Source organism: Pseudophryne corroboree, chromosome 4 (assembly GCF_028390025.1).
Source record: "Pseudophryne corroboree isolate aPseCor3 chromosome 4, aPseCor3.hap2, whole genome shotgun sequence".
Taxonomy (NCBI): Eukaryota; Metazoa; Chordata; class Amphibia; order Anura; family Myobatrachidae; genus Pseudophryne; species Pseudophryne corroboree.
Genome location: NC_086447.1, coordinates 836,545,757 through 836,560,683, shown reverse-complemented (window position 1 = coordinate 836,560,683; position 14,927 = coordinate 836,545,757). Strand labels below are relative to the sequence as shown.

The window sequence follows — 14,927 nt, the reverse complement described above, 5'->3', positions numbered from 1 at the left end:
ACCCAAACGAAAAATAATCAGTATTTAGTAACGGAACCAAATTTCAACAATAACGTATATAACGTTTCATGAATTAACGGAAGAGCATTGTAAGCCGACAAGTACACACTGTTATAGAAACTATCCAGAAGGTCAAATTTCACTCTGTATGATAAATCTCAACTTGTTTCAGTCTGAGCTTTATGTTTTGAGTCCAAATGGCATCCTCAATGCACACTGAAGAAACCATCTTCCATCAGAATGGATTATAGTCAGTCATTTTATTTCTTATTTGCTGAATAAAATATAAAGTCTTTAGGTCCTAATGCATTTTGTTTAGGTGAATGTAAAATATCTTATTAAATAAGGTATAAAGTTGTTGTCCACTCCAGGGCAATACTGGATATCTCTGTGTTCAACGGCAGAAATACATTGGCTGCGGCCAGTAAGTGACCTGGAGAAGAGGGGGCGGCAGGTAATGTCGGGTCACACCTGCCGCTCCTCAGAGGTTCCCCCGCTCCCTCTGGAGGCCTCAGTGGATGCAAATTCTCAGAAAAAGCCCCTGCAATAACCTCTAAAGAATAGAAGGGGTAGAGTAGCCTTGGTAGGTCAAATTATACTATGTCCCTTTGGGTTGGGTATGCGTGACCGGCGGTCAGGACGCTGGTTAGCATACCTACCCCGAGATACCGGCAGCGGAATCACTACAGGTTCTATTCCCACTCTATGGGTGTCGTGGACACCCACAAGTGGGAATAGTCCCTGCTAGTCGTCATGCCGACTGTCGGGATTTTTTGGTGGCTGGATGTAGGGGGTGGTATTATTATATCCCGTCCCTTTGTCTACGGTGTAAAAGCCTACACACTTGTATTATGTGACTATAGATCTTTAAATAATAAAATAAAGTAATTTATGAAATTGCACTGCATTCTAGTGTTGAGTATATTCAAATGAGTTGTTTAAGTTTGGACTACCCACTTGTTACTTATCCCCCAGTTATAGCTTTGGGATTGGACTGCCACATGTACTGAGCCTATACTACCTCCCATTCACATTGGTAGCACTGGTAGACTAAACTTGTCCAGAGATATCACCTAAGTTGCCAGAAGATCATAATGATTTTCAATGGGAACTGAGGCCTAGCCCAATTTACCAAACTCTAAAAAGTTAAGCTTTCTGGATCTTTGCCCCATCAGCAAACGCCATCTGAAGATGGCATTAGCTGTCCCTATAGTAGGACTCTAGACGGATCAAAAGATACTTCCCCAATAGCCTCTATTCTCCTCATATTGCATTTTTGTTCTGTGCATGCACAAGGACAGAACCTGACAATATAATGATAGCAACCACTACCTTTTGATAAATAGGCGTTAAAAATAATTTATTTCTGTGGTGCCCCACTGCCGCTATGATAAGGTCTGTCCAAATCACCCTTAATTTGACAGTGTGTAAGGTAAAGATTTGTGAGGAAAATCTGCCAGGATTTGAATGTTGTCTATGGTGGATAGGGTACACTTAAAGATAAACACTATTACAATTGTCTTGCATATAGGATTGTTGTAGTCATGTAATTGTGTTTTTTGCATTTTAGTAACACTGAAAACATTGCGGGTCATTTACAAAATCCTTAATTCAGTGTGGCCCCTCTTTTTTGATATACAACTGGCGTCAGCTGGCAATGTGAAGAAAACTTCCAATCATACAAAGGAACATGATAATATGAGTCAGAGGGTACACTCACTCTCATGATTCAGTTAAGACATACAGTAGATGGAACCAGACCGTGTTTTAGCAGAAAAATTATTGCACTTAACACAATTCCGCAATCCCACAAACGTAGGCATAGATCATTTTTCTGGGGTCTGTTCCCAAAACCAGAATGTGGGCGTGCAACTGTATAAGCAGGAAGCAGACAAATAGGTGCATTCCTGCAATATTGAAGCCATGCGGCCCCATGTATGTTGCACTTCTGGAAATGACTTTTTAAAGAAGAGGGGGAAAAACAACAATAAGTGATATGAAAGATTATTTACAGTTGTGTTATATTTATCTTTTTTATGATCCTCTGTTTCAGCTTGATCCTGGGAGACCTTTGCCCTCTCCAAATGACCTAAAAAGAAAAATACTCATTAAAAACAAGCGTTTGAAACCGGAAGTGGAAAAGAGTATGTCTTAGTGTTTCCTTCTATGATTCTTTCTGTAGTCCATTATTTCACAAACAAAAACACCTTAAATGGCAAAATGAAGCTTAATGCACTATGTAATCACTGTGGACCACCAGATATAGCTAAAGTGGCATTTCTCTATGCAATAACATAATTAAATTATTTTATTTTTTCACATATCACTCTAAGGGCGATAATCAATTGTTTTGCGCCCCCGATCTCCCGTCTAAATTTTTTTTTTCACCAGTGATCGAGCCCTTAAAAGTCGGGTTTAGTTGTGTGAAGCAGCTAAACCTGACCAAAGTGCTGGATGCAGTCACGAAAAGTGCAGTTTGGCCACCCAAACAGGTCACTTTTTGACCATTTTAGCTTGCCACCCCCTGGTGCTGCGAGCTGAAATGCAGGCACCAGCAGCCATCACACCCGAACGGAGCAACAATTGAATTGCTCCATTGGGCGCTATCTTAATGGCTGCCAACCTGCGCCACAATTGAATCTCGCTCTAAGTACATAAACTTAATATAAAATAACAGTTACCCCATATATACTCGAGTATAAGTCGACCCGAATATAAGCCGAGGCACCTAATTTTACCACAAAAACCTGGAAAAACTTTTTGACTCGAGTATAAGCCTAGTGTGGGAAATGCAGCTCTAGCTGTACACAACCCACATACTGCCAGATATGCCCCCTCAGTGCCAGATATGCCCTCACACTGCCAGATATGCCCCCACAGTGCCAGATATGCCCTCACACTGCCAGATATGCCCCCTCAGTGCCAGATATGTCCTCATAGTGCCAGATATGCCCCCTCAGTGCCAGATATGCCCCCTCATAGTGCCAGATATGCCCCCTCATAGTGCCAGATATGCCCCCTCAGTGCCAGATATGCCCCCTCATAGTGCCAGATATGCCCCCTCAGTGCCAGATATGCCCGCATAGTGCCAGATATGCCCCGTCAGTGCCAGATATGCGCCCCCCCCAAGTGCCAAATATGCTCCCCCAGTGCCAGTTACTTACCTTCCGCCGCTCCCGCGCTGTCTAGTGAAGGAGGGACACGGAGGGCACAGCACGCGCCTCTCCTGTGTCTCTCTGGCGGCCGCGGCGGGTCTGTTAAATGAAGTGCCGGTTCATGAGCCAATCAGAGCTCACGAACGGGTACTTCATTTAATAGACCCGCCGCTGCCTCCGGAGACGCAGGAGGGACACAGGAGAGGCGCGCGCTGTACCCTCCGTGTCCCTCCTTCACACTGCACTGCACTGCCCTCCGTGTCCCCTGCACTGACTTGAGTATAAGCCGAGGGGGCTTTTTCAGCACAAAAAAAAGTGCTGAAAAAGTCGGCTTATACTCGAGTATATACGGTACATAAAAGAGACCCGGGTCCAAACCAGCAACTTGCCTAGACCACTTGATGTCATAATTAGAATCCCGCTGGCAGACACTGGGTCAAGTCTTTTATAATACCTGTAGCACCATCCGGTCCATGCACCTGCGTTGCTTAATATAAAATGAGCCATGCATATCCATAAATGATGATTCACAGTTACATAGTGCTTCTCCTCCTTCCCCAATTTGTTTTTTTTTTTTTTTCTGGGGATGACTAGGGACAAGCATTTTGGGCGCATATATTAAGAACATATTAGGGAACGCATCGTATATTATTACCATTATATTCTTTATTTGGCACCATAAAGTGTATGCAAAGAAATAAGGCTGCATGAGTACAACACCTCTCAGGCTAGCCCTCACATAAGTACATAACATGTATATCAAACGTTATAGTAAATCCACAGACTTAAAGGGAGAAGTTCTGAGTGAAAGGTAAGCAACTTGCTGTAGCTTGTGCAAGCAGGCAGTGGGGAATCATGGAGTTGGGGTAGGGGGCTGCCATAGCAGCCTCAGACATATTGCAGCCATCCTATGGTAGTACAAGGGGAGAACAAGATGGAAGAGGAAGCTGCCTGAGAGAAGGTGAGCTAGGAAAGAGACGAGGAAGTGTGGAGTGAGAGAACAGTTAAGAATAGGGCTGGAAGGCTTAAGTAAAAAGTTGAGGTTTTAGGGTGCCTTTAAAGCTTAGGAGACTAGTAGAAAGCCTTCCTAGCCGATGGAGTTACAGATATGTCCTCATACATCTTTGGTGCTGTTACGCCAAACAGCCCCTCTTGGCATGTCAGGTTGCGTTCGAATTTTCTAGCAGGTGACTTTTTGGGGGGGAGGGTTTTGCCAAAAATGCAGCGACTAGGACACATGAGGAGACTGTGCTGATTAATTTGATATGTGACAGTTGTATATCTGTGTGTCTGAATCTGTATAGGAAGTGCTACGATGGAACGGCCGCAGCTTTTTTCCAATACAAGTTCTGTTCTTCTCCATATACAGACTACATCACACACAGATATGCAAGTGTCATATAGCAAATTAATCGGCACAGTCTGCTCGTGGTGTCCTAGTCGCATTGAGGCAAAAAAGACACCTGACATTAGCAGAGTTGCATGGGACCTGGCGCATCATTCCAGGCATCTCGCGCTGGATTGCATATTGGGGCTACATGTATGAGAACACATCTCTAGTTCTGGAGGAAAGGGGCCTCTACAGGAGAAATCAGAGGTGGATGTGAGAAGAAGTGACCAGAGTTGAGGAGAGGCAGTGGTCAGAGGAGGAATGGAGAAGGCAGGAGGGAGGTTGGAAATGTAGATGAGGGAGGAGTGCTTCAGGGCTTTATACAGTAATGGGGTCATTCAGACTCTGCCGCTGACACGGTCCGGAGCGTCAAACTGCGCATTGGCGCTGCACGGACATATTGTGGCCGCATCCCTGAAGGTTGCGGCCGCAATGTGATCGACAGCAGCGGTCGTTGCGGGGATGGGGAAAGGGGTCAGGGCAGTGACATTTTCGGGGGGGCTTCGTGATGTCACACGCAACGCACTGATAAAAAATGGAGGCCGGCCTCCTGGCAGCGCTTCTGAGGGTCAATCTTAGTCCCGATGAATCCGCAATCTAATTGCGGGCGCATCGGGAGGCGGCCTCACACATGCTGGGTGGTCTTGCCCTGTGCTGGGCGGACCCCAGCATGTGCAGAGATGAACGCAGATCTTTGAATAACCTCCTGATATTATGTTTATGAGAAGCTTGAACTGGATTCTGAGGAGGATCCAGAGTAGCAGGATACAGAGGGGGAGGCAAATGGCATATAACGAGAGAGGAAAATGGGAACAGCAGCTATTAAGGATAGATTAATGTGTAGAGCTTCAAGTGTGAGGAAGCCAAAAAGAAGAGATTACAGTAGTCTAAGCAGAAGACACTGAGTGTGCTTATGAGAGTTGGGTGGCATCAGGAGTGAGAAAGGAATAGATTTTGGAGATGTTACGCAGATGACCTAGATGGCCTGAATGTGGGGATTGAAGGTGAGAGCAAAGACGAGGATGTCACAGAAACAATGGAAATGAGAGACAGAAGAGAGGGTTATCAACAGAGGGGGGGGGGGGGGGGGGGGGGGGGTTGAAGGAGGGATCCTGGAAGAGTGAAACCAGTAATTTTGGACATTACCATGTTACATTGTGCTGGGACATACAGAAAGAGAAGGCATTAGTATACAGGCCCTCATTCCGAGTTGTTCGCTCGCAAGCTGCTTTTAGCAGCTATGCACACGCTAAGCCGCCGCCTACTGGGAGTGAATCTTAGCTTAGCAAAATTGCGAACGAAAGATTAGCAAAATTGCGAATAGACACTTCTTAGCAGTTTCTGAGTAGCTCCACACTTACTCGGCAACTGCGATCAGTTCAGTCAGTTTCGTTCCTGGTTTGACGTCACAAACACACCCAGCGTTCGCCCAGACACTCCTCCGTTTCTCCAGCCACTCCCGCGTTTTTCCCAGAAACGGTAGCGTTTTTTCGCACACACCCATAAAACGGCCAGTTTCCGCCCAGAAACACCCACTTCCTGTCAATCACATTACGATCACCAGAACGAAGAAAAAACCTTGTAATGCCGTGAGTAAAATACCTAACTGCATAGCAAATTTACTTGGCGCAGTCGCACTGCGGACATTGCGCATGCGCATTAGCGACTAATCGCTCCGTTGCGACAAAAAAATAACGAGCGAACAACTCGGAATGACCACCACAGATGGGATTGGATGCAGAAGGAGGTAGCGAGATGTCAGTGGGAGGAGGTGTAGTAGGACAAGAGAATGGACCAAGAACAGACCTTTGAGGGACACCTGCAGGTAGAAGAAGGGAGAGGGTTGTAGAGCCTGAAAAGGAGCGGTGGGTGAAGTAGGAAGTTAACCATGAGAGAACAAACCTGCAGATGCCGATGGAGCGGGGGCTGTAAAGAAGTAAAAGAAAGCTGACAGTGTCAAAGGCAGCAGATGAGGAGAGGTGACCCTTGGATTTGGTGGTAAGGTCGTTGCTGACCTTGTTGAGGGCATTCTCAGTGGAGTGGAGGAGACTGAATCCAGACTGGATACGTTTGAGAAGAGACTGGGAGGATTGGAATGTGGTAACGCAGGATTTGTCCCTTCTACCAGATTGTCATTTCGTGTCCACATTTACACATATTGTAGTCCCTTTGTCAGGCTTTGAGACTAAGGTACAGTACCAGACTTAAAATAGTTTGCTATATTTAGTCATCCATTAAAGATGTCACATTCATGCTAATTTTGCTACATTATTTCCTGCTTTGATTTTTATCTCCATTTTTATTCTTCAGTTTCAGGCCCATTCATTGCCATTAAATTTGAACTATTTTTATTCAGACAAGAACTGTGTTTTCCCGGCATTGCCAGGCAGTATATGTAGACATTTGTCTTAAACCAGTGAGAGCCGGTGCCCTTGGCTCACACTTCCATCAAACTTTTATTTTTTTACCCTGTTACAATATTAACAATTTTCATAAGAATCCAGTCCATCAATTAACTAGATACTTGGGGCGTCACGTCACAAAGTATCTCTGTGTTGTCTCGGGTTCCTGGTTTAATAATGTGCTGAATGTTGGCTGCCTCTGCTGGGTGTAAGCGTCAGGTGCACTCTGACATATGGCTGTGAGGTTTTCTTGTCTTAGTACAGTGATTGGGACTGTGGCTCTGTGCGATTAGTTAATTAGACTGTAAGAAGTTTGGTAAAACTCATAGACTTAGGTTTATCGTATTATTACATACTTGTATAATTGTCTCTCATGTCAACAGAGCAGCTTGAGGCTTTAAAAAGTATGATGGAGGCCGGAGAGACAGTGGCACCGGTCAACATCCTTGAAGATGACATCGAGGAAGAAATAGAAAACGGTATTTATGTCTGAAATTGTTTTTTTTGTTTCTTCTACTTCTTCTTCTTCTTCTTCATCTTCTTCTTATTGTTATTATTACATATAGTATTATCTATTGCTTTTGCCTCTTTTTAGCGTAGTACAGTCAGTGACGTAGACTTAAACCATACTTGTTAACTTTTAAATGTTCCCTTCTTGGAGAGTTGAAGGCAGGGGTGGTGCAGCTGATCACTGTGGGGAGAGGGTCTAGGCCAGGGGTGGCCAACTAGTCAGAGACAACGACCCGATAAATATCTGTAGTCAAGTCAAAGAGTCAGTATCATGCGCGTGCCCAAAAATTGGGTGTGGCCTAACAGGCACAAGGCCACGCCCCATTTTTGTGTGCCCGCCTTCAGTATGACGTTCTAGGAGCATGACCATGTTTCACACCCCCATTTTTCGTTACACTGGGGGCGAGAAACAGGCAGAGTCCCCATTTCACACGTTTCGGCAGGCAGGGTCCCCATTTTACACATTACGGCAGGCAGAGTCCCCATTTTACAGATTACGGTAGGCAAGAGTCCCCATTTTACATATTATAGCAGGCAAGAGTCCCCATTTTACACATTATGGCAGGCAAGCGTCCCCTTCTACAAAGAGAGAGAGAAAGAGTGTGTTTTACTTATGTCTGCAGCAGCATCCACCAGCCAGCTGTCATTTTGACCATGCCGCTTCGTGCCCTACGCTGCGTCTCTTCGCAGCGCAAGGCACTGTGGGTGGGCCAGGGGTGGTTGGGAGAGACGTTATCTCTCCCAGAAGATAGGCAGGTGCGGAAAAGGGGGGAACAGGAACTCTGCCCTGCTCACGGATGGCCGTCCTCTGTTAGTGTAGAGACGGAGATTGCTCCATTAGGGGGTTTTCTGCTGCCGCGCATCCAGTATCAGGGAACGGGAGGCAGGAGCCGCAGCTCAACAAAGAAAGAGCCGCATGCAGCTTGAGAGCCGCGGGTTGGGCACCACTGGGCTAGGCGCTCCCCCACCCCCCTTGTGACATAATGCTGCCAGTCTTGGATCTGTGAAGAGGGGCCAGGGCCCAGATGACATGATTCACTAAGAATCACATTATCATGCCCCTGTCCAGTCCATTTCACTAGGGATTGAGCAGGGGTTGGATGCCCAGAAAACTAGACAGATAAACTTTAAAAATGCACTAAAAATAATTTAAACATGAATAATGGGGGTAATTCCAAGTTGATCGCAGCAGGAAATTTTTTAGCAATTGGGCAAAACCATGTGCATTGCAGGGGAGGCAGATATAACATGTGCAGAGAGAGTTAGATTTGGGTGGGGTGTGTTCAATCTGTAATCTAGTTTGCAGTGTAAAAATAAAGCAGCCAGTATTTACCCTGCACAGAAACAAAATAACCCACCCAAATCTAACTCTCTCTGCAAATGTTATATCTGCCACACCTGCAGTGCACATGGTTTTGCCCAATTGCTAACTTTCTTGCTGCTGCGATCAACTCAGAATTACCCCCAATATGTGAGCAATCTATGGAACAGCAAGAACTTACAATCAAAGGCTGATTAGGAGAAACTGCTTGTTTATCACGTGGATCAGTCACATATTTATACACATGGATATATTTTGTGAGGTATTAAAGGAAACTCCACCTTTACTTATATGCTCCCCGGGCACAGCAAGCCTCTTTGGCTGGAGGGAAAAAGATGACAATACAGGTGATATAAGTATACTTCCAAGCCATTCATACCCATTAGTCCTCATACACAAAGAGTTGCATTGTAAAAAGTTTCCCTTCATTGGATAAATAGGGGTAAGTGTAGGACAACATACAGTATGTAATTTGCAATAGCTCCACTGAATGTTTCCTATTGTAATCCTCTATGTACTGTACTCGCTATCCATGCTTGAGCACAGGTGACTTGATATCTCAGTCAATTTAATTAAAACATCTGGACTTAAGCATGGATATCCTTAAAACCTGGACTGTAATGGCTTATTTTGGAAAACTGTCTTAAATGCATCAACATGACTAGAATTCCCCCCCCCCCCTCATTATTATAGATATAGTAAATCTTATTCATATATATTTTTTAAGAATCTGTATGTAATGTCACCTGTTCTATGAGCATTGTTTGTCTGTGTACTTTTATATTAGCTGACCAAGAAGAGGAAGCCCATCCGGAATTCAAGTTTGGAAGTGAGATTTCAGCAGATGACCTCAGCCAAAAAGAAGTTACAGCAAACATTGCAAAAAAAGTAATTCACTTGAATTTGCATAAATGGGAAATTAGTGTCTGTCCATGAGTGTGGGGTGCTGTTACTCTCTTGGGGGTCTATTTAATAAAATTATTTTTACTAAAATAATGTGAAAACACCCTTTTTCACATTATTTTAGTATCACCTGAATGTATTAAAGGGCATTCATGAAAAGCTGTTCCAAACCCTTAAATTCACTTTTTTTTAGTAACCCGCATCGCATTCCCCATACTTACAATGGGAAATGTGATGTGGGCGAATTTACAAAAAATTATTTTATTTGTTAAATACAGCAAATGTGCCATTTGCCCAGCTTTCTCTGCCCCTGGCAGAGAAAGCTGAGTGGGGACCCGGCAGAGTGATCAGCTATGTATGTCCGATGGACACACAAGCTGATCACCGTGTAAAAATAAACAAGTTAAAAAAAAAAAAAAAAAAACATACTCACCTGTCCAGGGAGCCAGTGTCCGCTGCTCCGGTGAGCGCTGACGGGCACCGGGTCCCCCATGTGCTGCAAAGTGACCCCGGTGCAGTAAAGTGATGCTGCAAAGTGACAGCGCACTTTACAGCACCGGGGGTCTCCGGAGCGCACAGGATCCGGCACCGGGCAGCCCAGCAGGAACAGCGCGGACCGGCTCCCTGGACTGGTGAGTATATTTATCTTCTGGGGAACGGTCCGTGGCATGTGGGGGTAGTCGCGACGGGAGGGGTTGACTGGGCGGCGGCGGTAGCGGCAATGTCGGCGGGGGCGGCGCATGCGCAGCAGGACATCGGGGTATTTTTTCTGAAAAATACCCCGATGATGCTGCAGAGTATCATCGCAGGGACAGAGCTTGACCGCAAGCTCTGTCCCTGCACACGATAATTGATACATCCCTGCGATTTTATCACCTGTCATCCGCATCCTGGATGCGGATGGTGATAAATAGGCCCCTTGGTTTGAATGGTATATGCTGCTACTTCCATATGAGGGCAGTCATAGTAGTATTTAATATAAGGAGATCAAGACCTGAAGCACCTTCTCATTATTATTGCATTCTGTACCTCCTAACTTTTGGAGCACCAGGCATTAGGACATAGGGCGTGGCCACACTGTGATAGGGGCGTGGTTACAACCGCAGAAACATACTTAGCAACCTTGCAGCAATAGGCTGTCCCTTACACCCTCCCTTTATGTCATACGCACTAATGGCAGATGTGGGCAGCACCTGTTCACCCTTGCTCTGTATAGGAGGGACCTCCTCACTTTTTAACCAGATCTGTCCTGATAGGAGCAGAGCCCATAAATTGTGACTGATGCACCTGTGAAGTACATCTGTGCATGTGATCTGTATGACTTTTTGCAGTATTGGGGTCCATCTGCATACATTTTTCGGGCAGCCTCTTCCCTGAGGGATTAATCACTGTATGCTTACAGCAGCACACTTGCTTATTCTCCAAGAATGTTTGGGGCACTCCCAGTAGAGTGGGTGGTCTGGGGGCTTGATGACGCAAATTGCTGTAAATTGCGCCATCGTGAACCTATCTCCATTGCACAAATCACTGCATTGTACAGCTGTGCGGTGGGAGGAACCATGATGATTCAATGTGCAGCACTACAATCCCCTGAAGCTCTTACCCAGAGGAGAGGATTAAAAGTCCAGTCTGGTAATAATGTTGTTTTGCAGGACACTTGCTTTATCAGGAATACCCCCCTAAATGCTCATCCTTAACCCAATAAGATCATTAACTACCACTGCATAAACCACCTTGCAGCACAGCCAGATGCATTACTACAGAGAGAGCCTGCTTTCCACAAAGAACCCCCAATTCCCCTATATACCTCCCTCCTTCCTCTGCCATTGCCTTCCTGATACACCGAGACGCGCAAACAAATGCATGCGTGTTATAAGAAATAGACGCAATGGGCCGGATGTAATTAAGTCTGAGTTGGCTGGAAGTGCGGGACCGTACTTGCCCTTTTTTTATTTTTAAATACCTGAGTTCAGCTCAGAACCCGCACCTCCAGGCAACTCGGACTTCATTACATCTGGCCCACTGTGTCACAAATTAGGAAAATCAGCCATTAGTGCATATTCTATCGGGGAGGCAATCACCAGACCGCCTGTCGGGATCCCGGCGGTCTTAATGCCGACACCGGAATCCCGACAGGCAGTGAAACACCGGAGCCACAGGCTTTTCTCCCTCTATTGGTGTCCACAACACCCATAGAGGGAGAATAAATCCTGTGTCTAGCATAGCAAGCCACCGTGCCCGCAGCGTGCCCGCAAGGGGCTTTCTAGCGCTCACTGTTGTGATCATGACAGCTGAGATCCCTGCCACCGGTAAAAAGTGTGTATTCCGTTCTATCTCCATGCATCACTTTTTATATGATTGGTACAATATCTGGCCTTTTCCATTTAGTGCAATGTTTACTTTTTTGTTGTTGTTGTTGTTCTATAAAGACATAATATAATATAGGTATACTTAATGAAATTCGTAAAGCAGTTGTGTTTCCTCCTTTAGGTAGTTGAAGATTGTGAGCCAGAAAACAATAACAAAAAGGTGACAATAATATTCTGTACTCTGTGAACAAGTAAGAAAGGGCCTGGGCATGTAGGTCTCTTTATATTTTAGTTTCTGCTTTTGAACAACAAAAAAGCACAGACAACATGGCAGCTACTGTACTACTGATAAAACACAAAAGGAGAACATACAAGTGCACTGTAAGGCTAATATCATTGAGGTATATATTTTGGTGGTTTATATGCCTCAGAACCGTACATAAAGCAGATAAAAGATGTCCAGGCCCAAAATGTATATAGTGTATGCGACATTCTGATGGGTACTATAGTATGTATAAAGGGGCAGATGTATTAACCTGGAGAAGGCATAAGGAACCAGTGATAAGTGCAAGGTGAAAGACACCAGCCAGTCAGCTCCAATATGTAAATTAACAATTAGGATCTGATTGGCTGGTTCCTTTATCACCTTACACTTATCACTGGTTTATCACTTCCTTATGCCTTCTCCAGGTTAATACATCTGCCCCAAAGTTTGGATACTTTCAGAATATGGGGTCTATTCATGAAACAGTGAAAAGTGTGGAGAAGTGAGTCAGTAGAGAAGTTGCCCATGGCAACCAATCAGCATTGAAGTAGCATTTATAATTTGCATGCTATACAATTGTACAGGGCAGCTGATTGGTTGCCATGGGCAACTTCTCCACAGGCTCACTTCTCCACTCTTTTCACTGCTTCATGAATAGACCCCATAATATATATAAAAGACATGTTAGTTACAGTTTAAAAAATCCTTGGCTGTACCCCCAGTGGATTGAGTGATTGCCTGTGTAGTCGAGATAAAACAAATAAAATGCATGTAGGGAATTACAGTGGGTGCAAGCTTGCATGACCAGTGTCAGCATGTGCCTGTAGGTACAGGTTGAGCGTGCATGATTATAATTCCAAGCCTGACACTGCATTGTTGTCTGATAACTGGAGACCTGCATCTTGTCGGTTTCCCATGTCAGTGATATTGCTTGTTTTAATATGCATTCAAAATTGTTATTGTTATGAAAACATAGCTAAGATTAAGGGCAGAGTGCACAGTGCGTATTACTTTGTGCAGACTCACTTGCGGATTTCAGATCCAGACCACAGGGTTTATCATCATCCTGCAGTTTGTCGAGTGAAACCTCAGATGTGGAGTTTTGCAAACCCATAAATTTCCAGGATAAAACTGGATGTGATATGTGGGTTTACTTTGCCTGTGTAAACTGCCTGGTGATAAATACTGTGGGCAGCTAAACTATGCCAGGTGGGTTTGGGGAGACTAAGGGGGACATGTACTAAGCAGTGATAAAAGTGGAGACGTGAGCTAGTGGAGAAGTTGCCCATGGCAACCAATCAGCATTGACGTAACATTTATAATTTGCATACTATAAAAATATACAGAGCAGCTGATTGCTTGCCATGGGCAAATTCTCCACTGGCTCACTTCTCTGCTCTTATCACTGCTTAGTACATGTCCCCCTAAGGGGCCTACTTACTAAGCCTTGGATGGAGATAAAGTTGCTGGAGATAAAGTACTAGCCAATCGGTTCCTAACTGTTATTTTTCAAACACAGCCTGTGGCATAGCAGTTAGGAGCCGATTGGCTGCTACTTTATCTCCAGCGACTTTATCTCCATCCAAAGCTTAGTAAATAAACCCCTAAAACATCCGTAAGACCCACATACCTAAAGAGTTCCAGCCACTGGTTATAAGCACTGGGCTCCTGACGCTACTGGCTGTTGGGTACCAGGGTAAGTAATGTTTTAATATAAGGGGACAGCATGCACAGTCAGAGGTTAGTGTAATTGCATGATGAACTACAAGCACAAGCATGCACAATTGCAAAAGTATACACTTGCACTTGTAGAGCCACAATCTATGTGGCCCCCAATACAATAAATAATGACCCATTCCCACACATCAAGTAGCATGGAACCTGTGTTTTAGTGAAATCTTTCTCTAAATGTATTAGCAATTTATGTATGTTGTGATTACAATTTCAGGGCCCTGTAACTGCTGATGATGAACAAGCATGGATGGCTAATTATAAGTATGTAGGTGCCACGACGAATATACATCCGTTTTTATCAACGATGATCAACTATGCTCAACCAGTCAAATTTCAAGGATTCAAAGTGGCAGAAGGTGAGATATGCGCACTTTATTATATACAGGTATTGTGACTATTCAGTATAAAGTCTCACATGTATATCATACAATTCTAAATATAGCATGTTGGTGATATGAAGAAGGCCGTGGCATTTCACTGTAAACACGTTTGGCAGCCAATTAAATTAGCCGCAAGACGTCGCGCCGCAGAAACGCTATGTGAGATGTTTGGGAAGTAAAATAAATAATGACACAAATAAGTTTAAGCTATCATAACAAGAGACTTGTGGCTAATTAGGTCTGCCCCTTAAAACTAGTGAAATGACAGCAGTTAGTGGGAAGTGTTAAATTAGGCATTTGGATTTTATGAGCATAATGGTGGCTGCTTTTTGTAACAGTGAGTGACTTGGATAAACACACTTACTGCCATTGATTGAACATTCATACAGTAGGTATTCGCTTTCTTTTTAGGCTGCGGCTTCCTGCCATAGGTTGGAACATTTGTGAACTGGTAGGCATGCGTTCACGTGAAAGTAACAATAGATCACCAATTAGACACACGAGGAAAGCAATATCACAGATTTCACTATCTTTATGCCTCTTTATGGACCAAACGTG

The 14,927-nt window shown here is 44.5% G+C and overlaps 1 protein-coding gene across 5 annotated transcripts in view; it reads left to right on the top strand.

The window, feature by feature from the left end:
* The window catches only part of PLCB4 (phospholipase C beta 4), a 563,803-nt gene that overhangs the window by 439,135 nt on the left and 109,741 nt on the right, over positions 1-14,927 (top strand). For all 5 annotated transcript variants that reach the window (XM_063918578.1, XM_063918575.1, XM_063918577.1 and 2 more), the window contains 5 exons: positions 2,054-2,144; positions 7,331-7,426; positions 9,566-9,666; positions 12,172-12,210; positions 14,204-14,345. In XM_063918578.1, coding sequence (XP_063774648.1) covers positions 2,054-2,144; positions 7,331-7,426; positions 9,566-9,666; positions 12,172-12,210; positions 14,204-14,345 — 469 coding nt within the window. The remainder of the gene's footprint in view (positions 1-2,053; positions 2,145-7,330; positions 7,427-9,565; positions 9,667-12,171; positions 12,211-14,203; positions 14,346-14,927) is intronic.